Genomic DNA, 21,479 nt, shown 5'->3' with positions numbered 1-21,479 from the left:
TAGAACTGATGTCATCCCTGTAGCAGATGAGTCAAAGAAACAAACATTACATACAAGTCAGACAGCCAGATGGTAGGTGGTAGGTGCAGAGGTGATGATCACAGCTTGGATAGTAGTTGGCGTTTCATTAACTAATTTCATCAGTGATCATATTTTATGCCATTAAAGGTGCTTCCCTGAGCATTTTGGCATTATTAGAAATATTGCTTGTGTATAGATGTCGGATGTTCAAAGATGGGCTGGAATTGACTGCTTTCCTTTTGAAAAAAAAAAAACAGAACGGAAGTTGCTTGAAGGCAGATAATAAAAAAAGACATATTAGATTACGTATGTGGCAAATGATAACCGGAAAGTATGTACGTCTCCAACAAACTCAAGTAACAAAGAATTTTGTAAGTGCGTGAATTACAGAGTTCTCAAACTACTTTGTTAAACCTTCATATCCATTTCACACGTCGGGTTCCCACACAGCTCTGTCCTCACCTTGGCACTCTGTAGAGACGCATGAATGTCCAGTGATCAAGAGAGCAGTTTAAGTTTAGGGGTTTTATTTTCCGTCCAAATGGTTGGAAGATGATTAATGGAATAGCGATGAAGACAAAATGTATTAGAAACGTTTATTGGGGATATTCCTGCTGGACTAGTGTTAAAGACATCCTTGGTTTGATTCTGGTTTCGGATTTTTATTGCATTTCTTTCAAACTATGTAATAAAGAGTGTATTTTCCAGTGTAGCTTTTCCGCTCACAACTAGAAAAGGTTGAATTTTTGGAAGAAAATGTAAGTGTGCTTACCCATGCTGAAAAATTAAGGTGCAAACACTGTTAACGGTTTAACATGTTTTCCTGCGATGTGTCCGTTAAAATATAGAGAAAACATTGCACATTTTCAGACGGTCTCTCCTTGAAGACATTCATAGTGTTGCACTTGTTTGTTCACATGAAAAGTACCCGCAATAGTTTTGTAAAGAGTAAAAAGAGCTTGGACACCACTACCCCTAATCTGGCATTGGAAAGTTGTAAGGAGAGGGGGTTTTCAAAGTAATTCGGCAGTCCAACTAACAGTTCTGACTGAGTTTACTGGCTCCTTAAGCTTTGAAAAAAGTTGCAGTGTTAAAGCCGAAACCAGTTGAAGTGCAGTTGCTGAAAGCATTTGAGATTTTAGTTTCAAGGTTAAAGATCTAGTGTGTAACATTTAGGAGGATCTATTCTCAGAAATGGAATATAATATTCATAAGGTATGTTTTCTTTAGTGTATAATCACCTGAACACAGGAAACATTGTTTTTGTAACCTTAGAATGAACTGTTTTTATCTACAGAAGGACCTCTTTGATGGAGGTGGCCATGCTGAACCGCCATGTTTCTACAGTAGCCCTGGACAGACAAACCAAGCATACCTCTACATTGGGCCTTTAGCATTTCACAGCCACTGTAGTTTCCCCTACAGGCTGTTTTTTAAGCTCTATAAGAAGTAAGAAAATAGCAACCAAAACAGTTGAACCATCAGTTCGAGATACACAGAGTATGTGCACTGTAAAAAGTCCGCTAGTACTGTCAGCAGTGACATGGTAATGGAAATAAAATGCAAAAATGTACATGGTGATAAATTTGGAAACATGTCAAGTGTGTGAAATTTCAGTTTGGAATATAAACCCTGTAGGCAGCTGACTTGTCAGTTTGTATGTAAGCACTGAAAGTAGTTGAATTGAGTTAAATAGTGAGAGCTGGAAGCAGTTATACTGTCAGCTGAAGTGTAAGACATGAAAGCAACTGAAATGTTTGGAAGAGGTGAAAGTTGAAATGAGAGTTGAACTGTAAACGACAAATGATTGAAATTCAAATGAAACAGTAACAGCTGTCTTTGTTTGATGCTAGCCTCTTTAGCTCACTTATTTCCATTTAGACTACTCCAATTTGCATTCCCCACCAGATACGGCCAAATGATCTTTAATAGATTGATCTTATTAATGCTCTATAAATTAACCAGCTGTCAGTCTGCCAACAGTTTGAGGAATTCCAGTTCTTGCCCTGAATGCTAGTGCTGCAAATGACAGAGTTAAAGTGTTGCGTGCAGGTAGCGCTCTTCCCATCCACTCACCCTCTGCGTCAATTGGCAGATTTGTGATGTATGCGTGTATGTGTGTGTGTGTTCTGCGCAGCTCACATGCTGAGCCAGATGAGCTCATCTCGGAGAATGATCCAAACATGCCACCTCTGAAGTTTACACACCCCAGACAGTCAGTCAGGCTGCTTCTTTACACACCTGTGTAGCCCCTTATGGTGAGGCTGGAAGGTTTTATGTGATTTGACAAATGTTATGATGTGATAAACCTGGTCTGCGTTGGTGTTTTTTGAAACAGAACCTGGCTTAGATTTACAAGGCGTTTAGGACAAGTGCGCTGAGATCTGTGTATTGTGAAAGTCACAGCAAGTCAACGGCATTCTCAGGCTCCTTCTAATTGCTATTCTTGCCATTCTGCAGCCACTGAACTGAGAAACTGACGTTTGCGACCGCTTCTGTCCACTAGACCTGCTTTATGTTGGAGCCTAGGTGTTTGGCTCTGACAGCTTTTGCCCTGTATGCTGCAGAGAGATAAGATACCCCTCGTCTGTTTCCCAACAGCATCTGAAAAGCGGCATTGGGCTCCACGCCAGACTCCCTGCATTGCCCTCTCAGTACAATGATAAGCATGTCATCGTCACGTTGATGCATAGGTGAGGTGTGTGTGCAATTGCTTTTGTCTGGTTCTTGGCATTCACTTAGAGCCTAATCATACTAGGAAATGGGTTTATACGCACCGTGGCTCACAGGGAATATCGCTTTATGTGTGCTTTGGGATGCACAAACACTTCTGATGAGTGTGTTAAAAGGAGAATTGTGGGGCCGTCAATAAATCAGCCTATTTTTCTTCCCCTTGCGCCTCTTTTCAGCTGCTCTAGGAAGAACCAACGTGTTAAGCATAATGACACCATTACTCACAAGTGAACATAGCAGAACTCAAATTCTCTGTCTGTCTCATTACTGTTTGCACGCTCTCTCTGTCTTTCCCTTCCTGACTTTGTTTCACAATTGCTCTCTTTCGTACCCTCTTTGTCCCTCCCTCCTCCCCCCCCCCCCCTCTCTCTCTCTCTCTCTCTCTCTCTCTGCATGCTGTTCCTTTTATTTTGTCCCCACTGAGAGATGACTGGAATTTCTCATCTGGCTGAGAGGGTCATTTTAACTTTCTCCTCTTCGCCTTGCTGACTTTGTTTCCACTCCCATCCACCCTGCCTGTGCTCTCTCTCTCTCTCTCTCTCTCTCTCTCCCCTCCTTTTCTGACGCTATGCACCGGTTTCTTTGGCATCCCGCTCGTGTGTGCGAGCCAAGGGAAGGCAGCACTCTCCTGGGACACTCCTAACTATCTCTGTCTCTCTCACACACTCTTTTTTCTCTCCTCTCTGTGCCTATCAGGCTCATTCTGTACTGTAGCATGCAATCTGTAGGAGGGATGGGGCCTAATTTGCTTGCCTTGGCTAATGAGCTTAGCCCGTGCTGAGCAGCTTTTAGCCCTGCAGGTTGTTGTAGTGGGCACTGGTTAGCCCGTAGCGGTTAGCGAGGGGAACCAGAGCAGAGGAGTGGATCTCAGAAGGGGCAGAGCTGCAGCCACAGCTTCACCACTCCTCTGTTTGCCTACCAGGACCACCTATCCTTGTACCGGCACTGCGGCTGGGACGTCTCTCTCTCCTCTCTCCCCCCACCCTCCCTCCTCTGCCTCTCTCTAACGCTACCTGACTCCCCTCTCTGTCTGTCCCAGAGCACTGACAAACTGCTTTTTGTAGCTGCATCACCTCTCAGGCAGCTGCCCCCTCTTTCCATCTCTTTCACCTCTTTTTCCGTCTAACCCTCTGCCCTGACTTTATTGCCAAAATGTACCGGAACCCGTGGATCTCGAATTACCTGACTCACGTCAAGTTTTGCAGCCAAGGTAAGAGCAGCGACTCGGGGCTCTGCAGCTCGGGGCAGAGCTGAGATTTGCAGCTCAGGCTGAGAGTTTGGGGACAGGTTACTCTGGTTGTGGAGCTGGGAATCTGAGCTCGTAGAAGTTGGCAGGCAACAAACTGCAGGCTCCTTTCCTCTCGGCTTACTGTCCTGCTTTCTAGCCAGCTGTCCTTTGCACTGCAGCTGTAGCCTCCAAGGACACTACGTAGCAGAGATAAGGGACTCTTGACAGTGCAGGGGGCTGTTTTAGGGAAGAAGCTATTTCTAGGCTCCACAGCTACTTGGACTCAGATTTGGGAAAGTGTAGTTGCTGTGTGGATGTATTCTTAGGCTTTACAGTTGCCACACTGCTGTGTATGTGTGCACTGGTGCTCGATAACAAACCAAATGTATTTAATTATCAACCTAAATTTACTCTAATCACAATTATAAGATAGATGAATTCCAAATAAGTTAACCTCCAATAAGATGTTTAACTTTAACAAGTCAGCCCAAAATCCAAGGACTTAGTCACGCGTTTAAAATTAATAAATAAATAAAATTAATAAATTGATTTCAGTGAAATTGACACAATCAGTGAATTTCACTTGGAGGCCAAAGTAAATATGTGCATCCTTACAATGCCATCCTTTGAGTGATCAGCAAGCTGGAGAGTCCAAAATGAAGACAGTTATTTTAGCTTATTAGCTGCGTGGCAACACCCACCTTTATTTAACCTCCTCTGACCGAGTAGAAACTGGTTTTAGACGGGAATTAGAGAAGAATTTAAAGGAAGAATGTCTCCTGTTGGACAGTTAGCAAGCTAACTAGTTTGCAGAGTCCCCCCTTGTCTTTAACTCTGCCAGCATGTGTTTCCAGCTGCATTATTGTGCTGTCCAGTGCTGAAGTTTTTCACTCATGCACGTGAAAGACATTTTTGTCTTTGCCTTGTGGTCACTTGTTTTTTTAGGCTTATTGCTATTTTGTTTAACATTCTTTAGCCAAATCCAGTTAAAAACAACATTTATATCGAATGTGCTTTCTGCTTTTATTGGTAAAAACTGAAGTCATGAAAATCAACTGTTGTCTTAGCACCCCACATAGTGATCAAGCTCCAGCAGAGAGTATAAATCCTGGTGGAGTAATGAGTCAGTACAGAGATATTCGAAAGGAGCTTGGAATGCTATTGTAACTGATTAGTGCTAGCATATTTCTGTATCTCTAGTTTTCTGTTCGCCAACTGCTGCAGCACTGTGAACAGTCACAACGTACAAACACAGATCCCACCCTTCTGGTTGCATACATTCAATAAGCTTTTTTTAAGCTCAGACTTTATGTATGTGGTAGTGTGTTTATACTATGACTGTTTTCGCCTTGCTTACAGTTTTGCAATATATTGAATTATAACCCCTGTATTGTGATATGTATTGTATCGCCAGATTCTTGCCAATACATAGCCCTATTTAATACCGAGTAGTTACACTGTAATTAATCAGAACACTTGTGAGTCAGCATACTTATGTTTACATGGTATCATTGCTTAGTTAAATTCATAAATCATCCAGCCCTGTTGTGCACAGCCTTTGTGTGTGATAGATGATTATGCACTGCTGACTGGCCACAGGTCTATGTCTGCTTCTCAGAGTGCTTCTCATTCCGACCCTTTTCTGGAATATTTTCTGAGTGAGAACTGAATGTTGAGATCTGGCTTCTCCATGCTAAACTGTCTGGGAATCCACAACAGGTGGCCCCAGGTTCAGGCTTTTGTATGAGCAGCAGGACTGTTTTTTTGGGGGGGAAGGGTGTGCATTTAAGTTTGTTTGAGGGTTTAAATGTGTCAGTGTAACTGCCCTTTGCTCACTGTTTCCTTGAGATTGAGCTGCTTGTATACTCATTGTTAAAGACATAATTGGCTTATTGTCACATAAGTCTACTGTTTGTAGCTACGGCCTCACCTAATTTCTGATTCTCCATCTGTTTTTTTTAATGCTTTTCCTCTTAAGCCTCTCTCAGTCAGGCTTTAGTTACAACTTGAATCTCCCAGCAGGCAGGGTGAAGGCGGAGTAGGTGGGCAACTGTCGGGGGGATGTTAATACTTAAACATGCACACACACGCGCACATGTAGTGTGATGTAATGCAGACGGTTAAAGAGTGACACGTTTCCTTTTGGGCTCGCTGTAATCCCAGGAATTGAAGTTAATCCTGTATCTCAATTTGGACATATGCTCAGCCCCCTATGCCTCTGTGGTTACCACATTGGGTGTTTTTGTGTGTTAAGACGTGGAGTAAGGATTGCGGTTTGATTGACATCCACTCCACTCTTTTTCTGAATGGTTCCCCATTTATTTGTCATGTGTTATAACTTTGAGCTGAGACCTGAACCTGATGTTAAAGTTGGATTTGTCAGAGCAGAGCATTCCCATTGACAACTTATTTTCTTTGTTATACAGTCTGTGTGCTTCACATCTTTGATACCTTCACATAAAATGCTTTTCCCCACTTCAGAGCCTGAATGACACTCCACTGAATCATGAAATCATTTTATCCCCATGTTTTATCAGTGTCAAGCCGCTTTTACAGCCTCATCAACACACACGGAGCGCGTTGCTGAGGAATTCCTGGCGCATTCCCTCCCGGCTACAGCAGCCATAGTGTTTCGGTAGATTACAGACAGCATCAAAGGATCAGCCACATCTGTGATCATTGTGGAGGTTTTTATGCCTGTGTCTGGAATGACGAATGTATAGAGGCACTTGGGCTTTCCGAGGGGGTCGCCCCTGATGGCCTACATGCCACTATGTATAAGCTGTATGAGGTGTAAAAGGAATACAGGTCTGGGTTGTGGAGAACTCTATATGTTAAAGCTGACAATAGCCTCAGACAGACCACCCCCCCCCTCCCCTCCAGGGACAGATGCTTTTGTTATTTTCACACTAGCAGCTAATTAACCTTTACTGTTGCATCTGGTTTTGTTTCACACTCTTGCTTGAAGGGAAATTCTGGTATTTGTCAACTTGGGATTTATTCTTAAATTTTTGACCTTTATGACTGTTGGTGATTATAACATTTTGCTTGCCACCTACATTGCAGAGATCTGGGAAACACAGACTCTGGTAACAACATGTTGATTGGGGCAAAGAGTGTGAGCTTCCTACAGATTTCCAAAGAAAGTAATCCCATGGAAAAACGTTGTAGTGGTTTGCTGCTGTAGCGAATTGCATAGAGGTTGTAGTGCTATTAGCTACAACTGGACTCTTCATTTATCATATAGTGGCGTTCAATAAAAACTGCACCTTGTGTATTTATTTTTTTTTCTTGGAAAACAATTTATCATTACATTTGCTACTACTTCACTAGAATGCACACATGCTAAATCAATGGATAACATAAAAAAAACCTACTGCAGGTGTAGTAGGGATGTGCATCTCCATCACTGAGGCTGATGCGATACGCATCTTGATGCCAAAGGTTTGATACATTAAAGTTCCAGTGTGTAGGATTTAGTGGCATCTAGCAGTCAAGTTTCAAGTTAGATTGCAACTCACTGAATACCACTCGCATCTGTATTTGAGGACCTGGGAATAAGAACAGGCTGTGAAATGTGAAGGAGAAACTATGGAGGAAATTATATATAAATAAATCAGAATTTACTGATGCGAAGATGTTAGAAATGATGCATCCAGATTTCATCCCAAATTGTATCCGGTTCTCACTTTCTTAAACCGGTGCAGTCAGTTACCATCCCTAATGTGTAGGTGTTAGTGGGAAAATCCGCTACATTTCACAGAGGTTCAACTCATCCGCTGTGAACACATGGCTAGCTTTTAGATCGCTGCGTAATAATATGTTACTGTTTCAAGCAGGATTGGACTGTGGGCGCAGGATTTATCTAACCATTGTTTTATACTTTGAAATATCTGCTACAAAGCTGTCGACCTAAACTTTGGATCATCGTCAAAAGAAAACACAATCGACTCAGATAACCAGGATTATCATTCAAGGCTCGCAAGGAATGAGCCGTGTTTTCACCAGCCGTATTCCACCCAGCTGAAACAATACACGACTATCCCCAAACACACTCAGGCACGCCGCCCTCTCCAAATAAGCCTTCTTTCTTCTCAAATTATGTTTTGCTTAAGTAGGAGGGATTTAAAGCATCAACCCAAACATCCTTAATAAGGACTAACAGATCTGGAATGGGTGGTTAGGGGGTGGGCGGCCTCGGGGGAGAGGTTAGGGGTTTGGGTGGAGCAGTGGGGGAGTTGAGGGGGCGTCACGCGGCCCTGAGGTGAACTCTGAGAGGATGGAAGTGGGACCACATGTTTGTCCCGAAATTGCACGGCTCTGGCCACTCTGAGGTCCGAGGGCAGCCAAAACCGCACGTTTGAGGTTTGGAGTCAATAACTGAAGCAGACAGACATTCCTTAAAGGGATGCTCCGCGCAACTCGCATTCCTCACAAGCCTGTTTATGATGCTTAATACCCACTAATGCCCCTTTTCTCGGTAATGAGGCTGTATTTCTCTGTAGGCAGGTGTTTATGTCACGTTTTGCCCTCGTTTACTGACTCTGACCATTTTCCTAATAGACACCAGACTTTATTAGGTTGGATCGTTAATTCTTGTCTAAATTGAGCTTAATCACATGCTGTAGCTTCATAATAGTGTGTTCGCAAGGTTTCAGGAATTGGACAGTCTGGTTGTCTGTCTGGTCATGCTGTCCCCTATCTGTATTCATGGAGGGTATGAAAGTGCTGCCCAGCGACAATGATGTGCTCAGCTCCTCCTGGCAACGTCCCAGCTGCACGGCAACCTTGACGTGTGATCAGACTTTACAGTGTCTGTCTCAGTGACACACACGTTGTCACTCCTCTATCAAACCCTTTAAGCTATGACCTCATGCACAGCACATAGACTGATACTTAGGATGGAGACAGTCACCGTCTCTGGATGGAAGTGCTGTAATGATTTGTGTGGCGGGGGTTTGGGGGTCGGATGGGTGCAACCCTTTTTACTGCACAGATCACTTATTATTTGATGTGATTCAGTCAGGCAGGCAGATTATTGTTTTCCACATCGTTTGTTTCCTCTGTGGAAGTCCACTTAATTAATGTGGTTCCGTGCCAAGGACCTGCTTGCAGACTGGCTGGTTCACCTTAAGATACCTCGCTGCTATGTGTGTCTGTTCATTAAAAGCTAAAATGAATGAGCACTGTGACATGACTGAACGTTACACTCTTTTCTTCTGTCCACAGGACTTGGGAGTGAGACCCCCATTAAACTAAGCAATCCCAGATTGCTACAGAAGAGAGCTTTGAGGTAAGATATGCTAAAAAAAACTTCCTGTGTTGTCCACTTTGATCAGGTTTAAATTTCTGCTGTGTTAGGTTACTTTAAGACCTTGTGAATAAAAACATAGGGTCGTAAAAAGATCATTTAAATATGAAAGATGCCATGTGGGGAATTTGGATCTCAATAAATCATCACCAAGTATCTGGTCTCTCCTAGTGGTGGTACTGAAAAATAGTGTGTGGTAAACAGCAATGCCCAGCTTGTCTTATTTTTCTGCAAACATAAATGTATGCAGATCTGAATGATTTTACAACCATTACAGTCACACGAATATTCTAGGGTCTTTAATTTTGAGATGTTAATATAAATACCGTAAACAAATGAGAACATCACCAGGCAAGGTTTCACGACCACCTTCTCTGCATTGAGAGTTTTGAGTCACGGTAGGAGGCCCCAGGCTGCTACAAACAAACCTCAAGTCAAGGCAGATATTATGGAATCACTATATGGCGATTTCCAAACTGCGGAAGCTGCAATGTTTTGATAAAGGTAAAGTGTGACAAACCAGCATTGTAATGAAGTACTGTAGTGCTGCAGAGACCGCCTACAAATTTTGTTTTACGTGTGTTTATGTAAAAATACGTCTGGTCGGTACACCAACGAATGATGACGAATCATGATTTGAATAGTTCTTTCAGTGGAAATGGACATTTTGATGCAAACAGGATCATTACTACTACTACTACTACTTACTACTAATCCTGAATTATATCATATTATTTTTTGTATTAGAATTTTTTATGTTTAAGTTTGCTTTTGTAATACATTTGGTATTAATGGCCGGTATGTGCCCTGTGATTTGCCTTTAAATGTTAATAGTTTTTCTAAAAATGACCCTTATTTTGAGAAATCACATACCCATTTAAAGAAATGAAAGATATCGTATTGGTAAAATTGTATCCAAAAGTATTGGTATCGTATCAGATCGCTAGTCAACTAAAAAAAATATATTTTTATAAAAGTTACCTTCTGCAGCTTTAAACGTGATGTAAAACAAGTAGCAAAGGTCAGAAAATGGACTCCGTCATGTCAGTTACACACCAAAATCTAATTCCATCCATTGAACACATCCTTAGTGTTGTACTTTGATTGTGGAAACCAACCAATAGCAGTGATAAAGCTTGGGTGCTTTACAGGGCCAGTGTCCAAGCTCAGTGAGAGTGAGAAACTAAAAGATAAGCTCACTTTGCTGTTTGGCAGTGTCAGACCTGCCTGCTGCAGCATTAGTAGGATTGGTCAGCATCATGTTGTTGGCTGGGTGTCAAATACACAACCACGTCCGCACATTAGCCTCCATATAGAAAGTTTCCTTTACGGCAGTGAGGATGCCGGGCATGGTGACAGCAAGTTGGTGCCAAACTGTGTGGGCGTGTCTTTGACTTGAAAACATTCTGCATGTAGGGATTAGACATTGGAAGATCATGAAGGCAGATGCTGTTATGATAGAAAAGGATCTACATTTATGTCTATGTATCAGTGTGTTCACAACTCGGGTTGCTGGAACTGGCAGAACCGCAAAGTCATGTTTTTCCAATTCTTGGACTGTTTCCTCACGTTTCCTCACATCCATAATCTACTGGCAATCTTTTATGGCTGTATTGTAACCCTGTGGTTTTGAATCAAATCCATAAATGACTTCAGTATGTTTCTGAGAGAGAAATTTGCTGTGTGTGAGGCAGAGGGTGTGACGAGGGTAAAACCTTCTCATAATTTCTAGATAAATATTTGGGAATTCAAGACTCAATGAAATTTACAGGTTGAAATCCAAAAGTATTGTTAGAAGATTGTCTGTTTTTGTAGCTTCATACGCAATCCATTGGCCGATTGACTAGATTCTTGAACATCATTCAAGCCTAAGCTGCTTCCAGCAATGTTTTTTAATGATTTGGACGGCTGTTTGATCAGATTCAGATTCATTCAGTGAGCCCCTACAACTGCTTACACTGTCGCTCTATAAACAAATCCAGTTTCCCACAGCTCAGCCCTGTTTCAATAACAGTTGGTATTTTTCCTGCACCCCTCAGCTTCCAGAAAGAATTCTCCTTTGACGAAAAAGACGACCCAGCCAAAAGCACCAAGGATATAGATGTTAGTCTCTTGGCCAATCTCCCCAAAGGTGAGTAAGGGTTTTTTTATTTCTGCCTGCTTGTAAATGGCCCTCACAATGTCAGCTTTCCCAGGGTTTTTGAATTCACTGTTGTGCAACAGGAGCCTGTGTGCCAGGTGGATCCATGTCAAGATTTGTCTTAAACCAGTTTTTCTACAAACACAGACCTCAAATATTGTACATAAACTGCTGCACTCTCTATTTCCTTGACAGGCTCCATTTAGTCCAAAATGTAGGTCCAATAAAGAGTTATGATCCTATAGAGGTCTGTGGGTCTGTCAAGTCCCATTGGATGGTGAATGAAATAGTTACAATGAGCTGTTGAAGGTCACTTTTTGGTTAGCTCTTTACAAGCTGTGATCTGAGCAATAAGAAAGGAAGTATGTGAATGTGAATTGAAACTTTAAAGTGGTCCCATTTCTATGGATCAGATGGCATAATACTTGCATAATATTTGTTAAGCTCAGACACTAACAGACCTTTGCAGAGACGGATGTACTGACTCATTTCTAGCTCCTGGTAATGGCTGAAATTACAAACATCACTGAATTAACTATAGCTTATTACTTCAATAAATATCTTTACAACAGGCCACAAGGAGACTTTTTTCTGTTGTCTAGTTAACATACTCTTTGCAAATGGGTGTGTGCACTCAGTTAAAGATAGCGAATGCAACAACACCACCAACATACTGATGAGTCATCTCGACTGAAATGATTAAGCTGATTGCCTCAGGTCAATTCCAGAAGTTGGAATCTCCAGAGAAGACTTATATGCCATTAATAAACTTGCAGTAATGGATTTTTCTGGCCACTTGGGGGCCACAAAAACAGGCTGTAAACACTTGCATATTATCATATTAAAAAGTTGTTTTGGCCAACATGTTAGCAAACAGTTGTTTGGGTTTCTTGATTCAGAACATTGCAAACAAAAATCTGCCATCCAGATCTAACCTATAAATGTCCACAAGGAACCGTTTGGGCACTGCCAAGACAGATGTTTTCCTTTTACTGAGCTTCAATACTATTATGTTTTTTTTTCTTCCTTAGTCTCTGAATTGAGGAAACGATTTGAAGGCATTACCACAAGTACAAGTGACTGGGAAATGAACAGGTGAGGGTATGATGCATGTATTAAAGGACTGCAGGCATTTTTGATAATGATAATGTTGTGGAGGATAATAACACGTCTGAGGTTGACTACCTTTCTGTCCATGTGTAGAAAGGAACGTATCGCTCGCCGGTTGGAGGGCATAGAGGGTGAGGTGCATCCGTCGCTGCTGCCTAGCTTGGTGGCCAACCGGCTTCTGGAGGAGGACACACCACGTTACACCAGGGCCTCTGACCCCTGTGAGCCCTGTGGTGGTGCGACAAATACAGTCCCTAAACAATTTTTGCATTCTTTTCTTGTGCTTCTATAGAAATAACTGACTGTCCTCTCTCTGTCCTCTAGTTACAGTCCAGCGGTATGGTGTTGAAGGATTTGAAAGCCCAGAAATGCAGCTGACTGCTCCAGAGCGCCAGTCCAGGGCTCGATGCAGACCTGACCCCCAGTCTTCAATCCACACAGACCCTGTCTTCAGTTCAGGTTCTACCACCAATGCCCCAGAGCCGGAGTCCAAGGCCGAACGCATCGCCCGCTACAAGGCGGAGCGGCGCCGGCAGTTGGCCGAGCGCTATGGCATCTCCTTGGATCAGGAGCCAGACATGGACTGTCCCTCCCGCTACACTCGCACCCAGAAGGAGTCGGAAGGCTCAGAGAGGCGAAACAGAGAGGAGTTGATGGGGGAGGACGGGAGGGACATCACATTGAGTTCTTACACCAGTACCTCTGCCACTAGCCCGAGGGCGGGACGCACAGCACCAAAGCATAGCCACCCCGACCCCAGTTATGAGACAGGTCGAACCAGGGTGGACTCGTTCTCAGAGAGGGAGAGACTGATGAACCTGGAGAATCAACGCCGAGCTGCTCCTCCAGAGTTGCCTTCCTCATACATGGATGTAACATCATTGTCCTCAGCTGCCAGGGTGCCCGCCAAAGACTATTCAGTCACAGGGATGCCACCCAGTTCACCCAAGCTGAGCAGGCACCCTTCCCTCTCCTCACCCAAACACGGGGTATCTCCTGGGGACCTATTCATCGAGCAGCAGGCCCACAATATCCTCAGCAGACAGGGGTGAGTGGTGTTGATCACTGTTCCTTTTTGTCCTCATCTTTTTTTTATCCCTATTTATCCCTAAAGTAGTTTCCTTCTATATTTAAGAAACCGAGTAGATATGAAGGCTTTCTGTTTGAATACCCTGTCTCCTCTGCTCTGTGTTTGATATCTCATTAGCAGACCATTCTCTTTCTAGGGTCCAGACCCCAACTTCCCTTCAAATCCTTATACACAAGGTTCGAGCATGGTTTCCATGTTAGCCAGAACCTCGCTGTATCATTCTCTTTAATAGATGTACTCGCTGTGACAGTGTTATCCATCAGACTTCCTCTCCTCCCTCCATCTCTGTCCCGCTTATCCATACATGTCCAAGGTCGTCCTGTTGGCAGGATTGTGGTTTCATAGCAGGTCAGGCAACCTGAGCTTGTTGTGGAACTTTGAGTGCAGACCAAGTCCCACTGAGATCTACACTAGGGCTTGCAAAATACATGGGCAGATAAATACAAAATATATGTGTTGTGTTTCTGTTCCAGAGATTTCAGGTGCATCTATTGATGAAAGTAAATTACTAGACTTTAAATTCCCAAAAAAGTCTAACTGGCCAAGCTGTTGCTATTTGGTTAGGAAGAGCTATTAACCAGGCTGCTTGGATGAAGTATGTAGCTGATCCCACATTGTTAAAGAGAATTGATGGTGATCATGGCACCACATACTTCCTCAAAGGATAGTTCTAGTTTATGACAACCTGCGTTTCATTTTTGTAGTTTTGATGACGCTTCCTATCTGTAATTACAACATAGAACTCAAGTTATGCTGCCCCATCAATCACAGTTTTCAGACCGCCTTTATGGTTTAACTTCAACATACCTTAAGTAGCTGTGCTTGCACCAAGGTGGGATTATTGAGTGGCCAAAGTGGGCAGAGTGGGCAATGCCCCTGGCCCTTGAAGGCTCATGGTTGTCTTTGTGTTAAATTGATAACTTGCCCATGTTTGGTCATATTATACAATACAAAAATTATGTGATGAACCCTTTAAAATGGGTCTTGCATTTTAACCTAATCTTAGGACCCTGTCTGGCAGAAAATCTAGTCAAAATCTAATTTTAATACCTTTAATTTTTCAATGTTAACTTCACAATGTTTTAAATCTGTTTATAGTAAATAAACTGACTTATGGCACACTTGGGACAGGTTAGTATTCCAGCTAATAGGAACACAGGTCTGTTTTTAGGATCTGGGCAAAATGGGTTGGGGGAACATGTCGGGGGGGGAGACACTCACCCACTGTGATCCTATAGTTCTGGCACCCTAGTCGCGCACACAGTTTCCTGTGCAATGAAAGATTAAGCTATACTTTCCACATCTGCATGACCATGTCGATTTCACCTGAAGTAAATTTCATTATCTGTCCATAGTCATGCAACCCAGAATTTTTGACTGAATAGACTGCACATGTGGACCCGACCCATTTATTACCACCATTCATTAATTTGTTGTAGCGATGTTGTTCTGTTCCCAGTTCTCAGCTTTTACTCTGGTTTGTGTAATGTTATCATAACTGAAAAAAATACACAAATTAAGTAATAAATTGCAATCATCCTAATTGGTTCAGCCAATACTGATTAGCAGTTCCAGTGCTCACTAAATTAGATATTCATTAAATATGTGATTGTGAGCATGACATATGGCTATTCTTATACTGGGCTTTTTTTTCCCAACAGAACACTTTAAAATAAGGCACTCATAGCCAAAAGTATTGGTTCAAAAAGTAAGCCTTTTATGGTTTTAAAGACCCTAACAGACAGCAAATGTTTATTTTCTAGAGTATGTTATCCTATCTTTATTAGTGGTTTTATCTGAAGCAGATAAGTAAGTACTAAGGAGTGTTTTGGCTCCACTACTGATAGTACAGATAGCATCAGCACGTGCTCCGCAATATATTTCTCTTTCTCGTTTCTGTAACAACAAGCTGGCCCAGCCCAGATCTTGACCAAGCTTTGGCCCTGTAGTCTGTGTTTCTAACGAAAAGATGAAGATTATTCTACACCCATCTACACTGTCATTCCCTATCCTATGATTCTGTCTGCATCACTGTTCCTCAATCCCTCTCTCAGGTTTCAAACCTTGGCCTGTGTGTGTGTCTGTGGTGCAGGGAGGGTGTTGTGTTACTGGGCGGCTCAGTGTGACTCCACGGTCAGATCTGTGACCCACAGCTGGGCTTGATCAAGACCAGCGAGGCCTGATGGGAAAGAAGCAAATAGGGGAGCATCCCGCCTACCTCTTCTCAGGGTATCTGTGGGCCCTTCAAGTCTGACACGGATAGCTACATTTTAGGACTTAGTAGTAAAATGTTCTGAACAAAGGCCATCCCCTTTTTTTGGGGGGGCTTTTATTGCCTTTATGATAGAGACAGCTGAAGATAGACAGGAAAGGGGGACAGAGAGAGGGGACGACACGCAGCAAAGGGCCGCTGGTTGGATTCGAGCCCTGGGCCGCTGCAGCAAGGACTCAGCCTCTGTACATGGGTTGCCAGCTCTACCCACTGAGCTAACCGGGCGCCCCAGGCCTTCCTTTTTTAACCATGTAATGACCCTGAGTTTCAAAGTTAATTCTTGACCTTGGAATGTGTCTGTTTTACTAGGCGCAGTTGAACATAATGTTCCTTTAAAATAGCGTTTGAAGATGCTGTCAATCGTCAATGTTGGCAATCCTCTATTTGTGGCCATTTATTCTTGACAGTATAAAAAACATCTTTCAAATCTTTAAAAGCTCTTCTATCCCATTATATAAAAAAAATGTTGTTCTTTTCAAGTATCAAATCAAAATATCCCAAATACTTCAACAGAATCAGTTATTATTAGGAAAGATCTGAGCCCTCCACCAGGACATTTTTTTTAATTAAATGTAGCATTGAGTTTTTTTTGTTAGACAGCAGTTAAGTTGAAGTGAGATTGGTTGTTGCCATTAACTTTATAATTTAAAACCAACAAAAGACAACATGTGAGATGCATTTTTTTTTAACCTGTATTGGACGAGACAGGAAAAAGATGTGAAACACAGCACAGTTCCATGGCTTAGAATCAAACAGGAACATCTTAACCACTCGGCCACAAGGACACCCTGTCCTGCAGTGATTATGATGTACCATGTGATCAGACCTGATACTCGGCATGCTCGGATCCATTTGAATGCACTCTGGTATTAGACGTATTGACACACAGACCCGAGATCTGTGGCAATAAAACAAGATTCTACAGTACCTGATCCAATTAGACTGAGTAAAATTTGGAACCCATCCAATTTGGATCCTCTCTTTCTGTATTCATGACTGAGGGGCATTCCCCTTCATTCTGTTGAACTCAGGCCTGTGCTTAATGAAAGTTATTAGGCTATTTGTCTTCATGCAGCATCAGAGGTCCAGCGTGACTCATCTGCCTTCTGGCTGTGGTGGAATGAGATTTCCTTTGAATATCTACCTCAGTAGATAAGACCTGAGTTAGACAGGTCTGACCTTAGTGAGCCTCTTGCGCTCTCTTGATTGTTTTATTCTACCTAACATGGATACAGTCTGTTGCCAGATCTGATCTGATATAGGTCAGCGTGAACTTAGTGCTGGTTCATAGTTGATTTAAGCTAGACAGCCTGGTACATCTGTATATGTCTCCAGCTTTAGCAATTGTTACCAAGGTTATCTGGCTATCTAGCTGTTGGTCAGCTAACATTACCCAAGCAAGCGTAGCTACTATTTTCTCACATCAATGTTACAAACATCAAATGTAACGATACCAGGAAACAGTAGCTAGCTCAATGTTACATTCATAACGACTATGTTATGTTCGTATCATTGACGTGATTAATAAGTAGCATGCTAAAGAGCTAATATATACATACCTGGTTGGCTACAAGGCGCCCCCAGCTCCTGAAGTAAATGGTTCTTGATTCTAGACCAGCAAAATGTTTTTTTTTTTCCTGCCAAGAGCCAGTTCTTTGGTTGTCAAAACGCAAGCATTGGTTTGAGATAAAGCAAGGGCTCCAGGACAGCCCTCAAACTGCTTTGGTGGACATATTCTGTTGTTCTAGTCATTTCTCAAAAACCACAAATATCTCACCCGGCATGATTTTCCTCGTGGCCAAGACTATTCTCACTCTGCTCAAGCTAAATATGTGTGTGTGTGTGTTCCAAGAAAAAAGTCTGGATACTGAATCTAGAGTTTGAGCCACCCACCAACTCATTCATGTCTCCCATCGGGTTTCCATTGGTACAGTGCGAGGGCGAACCTGAGCACTGATTGGTTCCTCCAGACTGATGCTGAGGGCGAGACCCATTCCCTCATCAACTGGCCCTCAAGGTACACCCAGGCTGGTTGTGTCTTACCCCAATATCACCTGCCATGTTGCCATTCAGCTGGACTTACCAAAGCCCTACAAATCTTATGAGCAGTGCTTCTTAAATAGTACGGCAGAACAGGACCCAATACTGTTCCCTACATTACGATACTGCCTTCTCATCTCATAGGGTTAAACTTAATTTACAGTTTTGGTCCTGGGCTGATTATAAGACACAAATGCTTAAGAAGCTCTGCTTTGAGAGTCAACTGACATCACATCATGATCATCCTCATTGCCACAAGCTCCTGTTCCCTTTGCTTCAGACCATAACATCATTTGCCATGCCCCTGTTGCTGTGTTCAGTTTAACCCCCATGTGAACAGAAATGTTTGAAGGAACATATTATATTAAACATATTAAGTATAAAACATCTGGTGGTGATGTTGCAGTATTGCTTACTTTCTTGAGTAACACTGACCTTATATCACTCACTATAGGTTTGGGGACATATCTTCCACTCTTTGCCACTCTATCAAGAATTGGGCCCGAAATAGTGCTGGGTTTAATTTAAAAATGTTCAGTACCAGTGTTAATACAAACACATTTTGGTACAGATACTGATATGAACTTGTTGAGTAAAAATGTTCCTTTATAACTTCAGATCTTGCTTCTTTAGTATCAAAGTAATCATTGATACTAGTCTGTATGTCCATGGGTACAGTACAAACAGAAATTTCTAATCTTTTCTAGTCCAAAACTGAGAACATGATTACCATAGAAGTAAGAAGAAGAAAGAACAATAGGAGTTTATATACAGATATTTCCCATGTTCACATGCAAATATATGGCATTTCTAAATGACCCAACCTATTCAGAAAATATCAATATATGGCATGCCTGACCATGGCACATGGTGACCCTGCTTAAAGCCTGTAAATTAAGTGGAGTGGAATAAAATTCAAACCAAAAAGTCTAATGTTTATTCGACAATCAACATACTAGTTAGTTGTAGCTCTTATTTCAATACATTTCTTTGTAGAACAGGAATATGTTTTTCTTCCAATCTACCAAACATGCCAGATTTCTCAGTGGCTCAGCATTTAATGTCTTAACAAAAGCAGCCAGAACACAGGAAGGTTGCCATAAATAAGACAGGGCAAATAGTTGAAACTTATCAGCATTATCATTTAGGAAATATCTAAATGTTTTGATATTTGACCATTTTTGGTACTTGAATCTAAGGATACAATGCGGTCATTTATGGAAAAGTATTGTAGTTTGGTACCCAGCCGTAATACCAAACAAGAGAAAGATCAGTTCCTCCCCTCATGCTGAGAGTTTGAGTGCTGTGTTTTCTTCTCTTTTTATCAGAGATAAATAGAGATCTTTATGAATGTAAGAGACATATGCGTTGTCTATTCATGCTATATGTTAACCAGTCCTTTGTTTCCCTGAAGAATCAGAGTTAGGGAGAGGCTTGCCAGGGAGGAGGGCCGCCAAAGGAGCCCAGAGCTGGGAAATGTTACAGAAAACCTGGTGTACCGCAGACAATTTCAACACCAGACCCCAACTTCTATACACTACCACACAGACCCAGCAGGCCCCCAGCAGGCTTACTCCTATCCCCACCATCACCCCCAGGCTCAGCTCACCCGACAAGAAGTTGGCAGTTTCCCCAGTTACCTGTCCATGGCCTCTGGTCCCACATCCAGTGCCGGGCAGCAACAGCAGCCCCAGGAGGAAGAGACTGAGGATCCGGAGGACGTGAAGACAGAGGGCCTTCTGAGGAGTAGGAAAGCAGTGCTTCCCTCTGAGATCCGCCGCAGGGAGCGCAGCACTGAGGACCCGCGGAGAGGAAGGGGGGAAGAGGAGCTAGGGATGTCCAGGGCACTGAGTCTCAGCCAGGCAAGGGACGCTGAGGTAGAGGACCCTGCAAGAGGAGGACACAGAGGTAGAACCAGGTGGGACGAAACAGAGCACACCTCTCGTCTGCAGGCATCAGAGAGCAGGCCCAGAGAGCGTGAAAATGCCATCTATATCCACAAAGGGGTGGCTGCTACCCACATCCAGCCCAGAGCGGTGCATGCAGGCCTGGGAAACTCCACCTCCAGTACTGCCCCGAGCCACTCGGTGTCAGATGCTGGGGATCCACGAGGGCCCAATCAGAGGAACCTGCAGTACCAGGCATACGACCCCCCAGAGGCTAGGGAGGGTGAAGGTTTCAGTACCCGAGAAAATCACCAAGACACCCGGGTGTCTGTGGCCCGGCTCAGACATTCCTACATGGAGAGCACCACCACCCCTCCAACCAGCCGCAGGAATGAGCTGTAGGTGGCAAAGTAAAAGGCTGCTCACTGGCTGGCTTCTCTAGAACTCACATTGACGCTTGTTACCTAACATCGGCTGGCTACTGAATGACTAACAAGCAACTTAAGGCTGCAGTTACGTTAACGTCAAAGTTAGAGTTTCTAATCTGTAGAAATGGCATTCATGCGTTAATTGCCCAACACTAAGCTTCCTGGGATGTTTGTTTTTTGTTCTTTATTGGCACTGTGACTTGTATAGTTACTACCTGGGGCCAGTGAACGCGAGCATGCTTTTACTGCAAATAAATCTGCATGGTCTTCCTCGTACTTGTTTTTCAAAACCGGGTTGTGACTGAGTGTGCAAACATACACCTCTGCTTTAAAGCATTTGCATTTTTGCTACCAGTCCCTCTCTATCTCTCCCTCACCATGCTGTATTTTCTCTTTCCTTTGGGTATCTGTTTGTCTCTCTCCTTGGTTGACCCCTCCAGTGAGGTTGAGGGGGACAGGGCACTCCCAGACTACGAGGCCCCATGGAGAGGGAAAAGGGACAGGGGGCGCAGGCCCCGGCAATATATCTGTCCCGGGGAGAGTAGAAAGACCTCTGAGAGGTTTAGGACACAGCCCATCACTTCTGCTGAGCGCCAGGAGACTGATAGGTACTGCTCTGGACTCAAGAATGCATGGCTGAGAGTGAAGACTGCTGGGAAATGTCCATATGATCATGCATGTCAAAGAAATCATAGCATAATGTTGATTTTTATAATATTTGATGCACATAAATGTTGATTCCAATGAGGTTTTTGTTGCACTATATTGATTAATCATCAAGTTTGCTGTGATAATTCTGTAGTATGTAGTAAGTCCATAATCAGACTAATGCCATGAGCTGGATCATATTTTACCACAGGCCAATGGGCGTGACACACACAGACATGTACACACTCACTTTCTTCTTGATTTTGCCCGGCACTCTAACAACATTAGCAAACAGGGAAGCTTAAAGGCCAAAGGTCCCACTGATTGGGTCTTGGCAGCGGTCATCACGTGTGACCATACCACGTAAGCATGAATTGGCCATTGTTAGTAATCACTCCCTGAAACCATGGAACTGGACAGAGTCCTGTAATGCTGTCTAATTCTCTAGCTTAGTCTGCTTTACTTGTTTCCCCTTTTCATTTCTTCTCCTAACACTCGCCGTCACATTACCAGCATACCAGAAACAAAGTCCTGCTTCTTCTCACTGCATCTCCTCACCTCCACAGTGACTA

At 43.1% G+C, this 21,479-nt stretch overlaps 1 protein-coding gene across 1 annotated transcript in view; it reads left to right on the top strand.

The window, feature by feature from the left end:
- Window positions 1-3,353: 3,353 nt before the first annotated feature.
- The window catches only part of svila (supervillin a), a 54,332-nt gene continuing 36,206 nt past the window's right edge, over window positions 3,354-21,479 (top strand). Inside the window, 6 exon segments of the mRNA XM_051411327.1 lie at window positions 3,354-3,964; window positions 9,212-9,275; window positions 11,333-11,424; window positions 12,465-12,528; window positions 12,637-12,779; window positions 12,868-13,591. Coding sequence (XP_051267287.1) covers window positions 3,907-3,964; window positions 9,212-9,275; window positions 11,333-11,424; window positions 12,465-12,528; window positions 12,637-12,779; window positions 12,868-13,591 — 1,145 coding nt within the window. The 5' untranslated portion in view covers window positions 3,354-3,906.

The sequence above is a fragment of the Dicentrarchus labrax genome, unplaced genomic scaffold (assembly GCF_905237075.1).
Source record: "Dicentrarchus labrax unplaced genomic scaffold, dlabrax2021, whole genome shotgun sequence".
Taxonomy (NCBI): Eukaryota; Metazoa; Chordata; class Actinopteri; family Moronidae; genus Dicentrarchus; species Dicentrarchus labrax.
The sequence above is the reverse complement of the archived record's forward strand: the minus strand, read 5'-3'. Positions and strand labels throughout refer to the sequence as shown.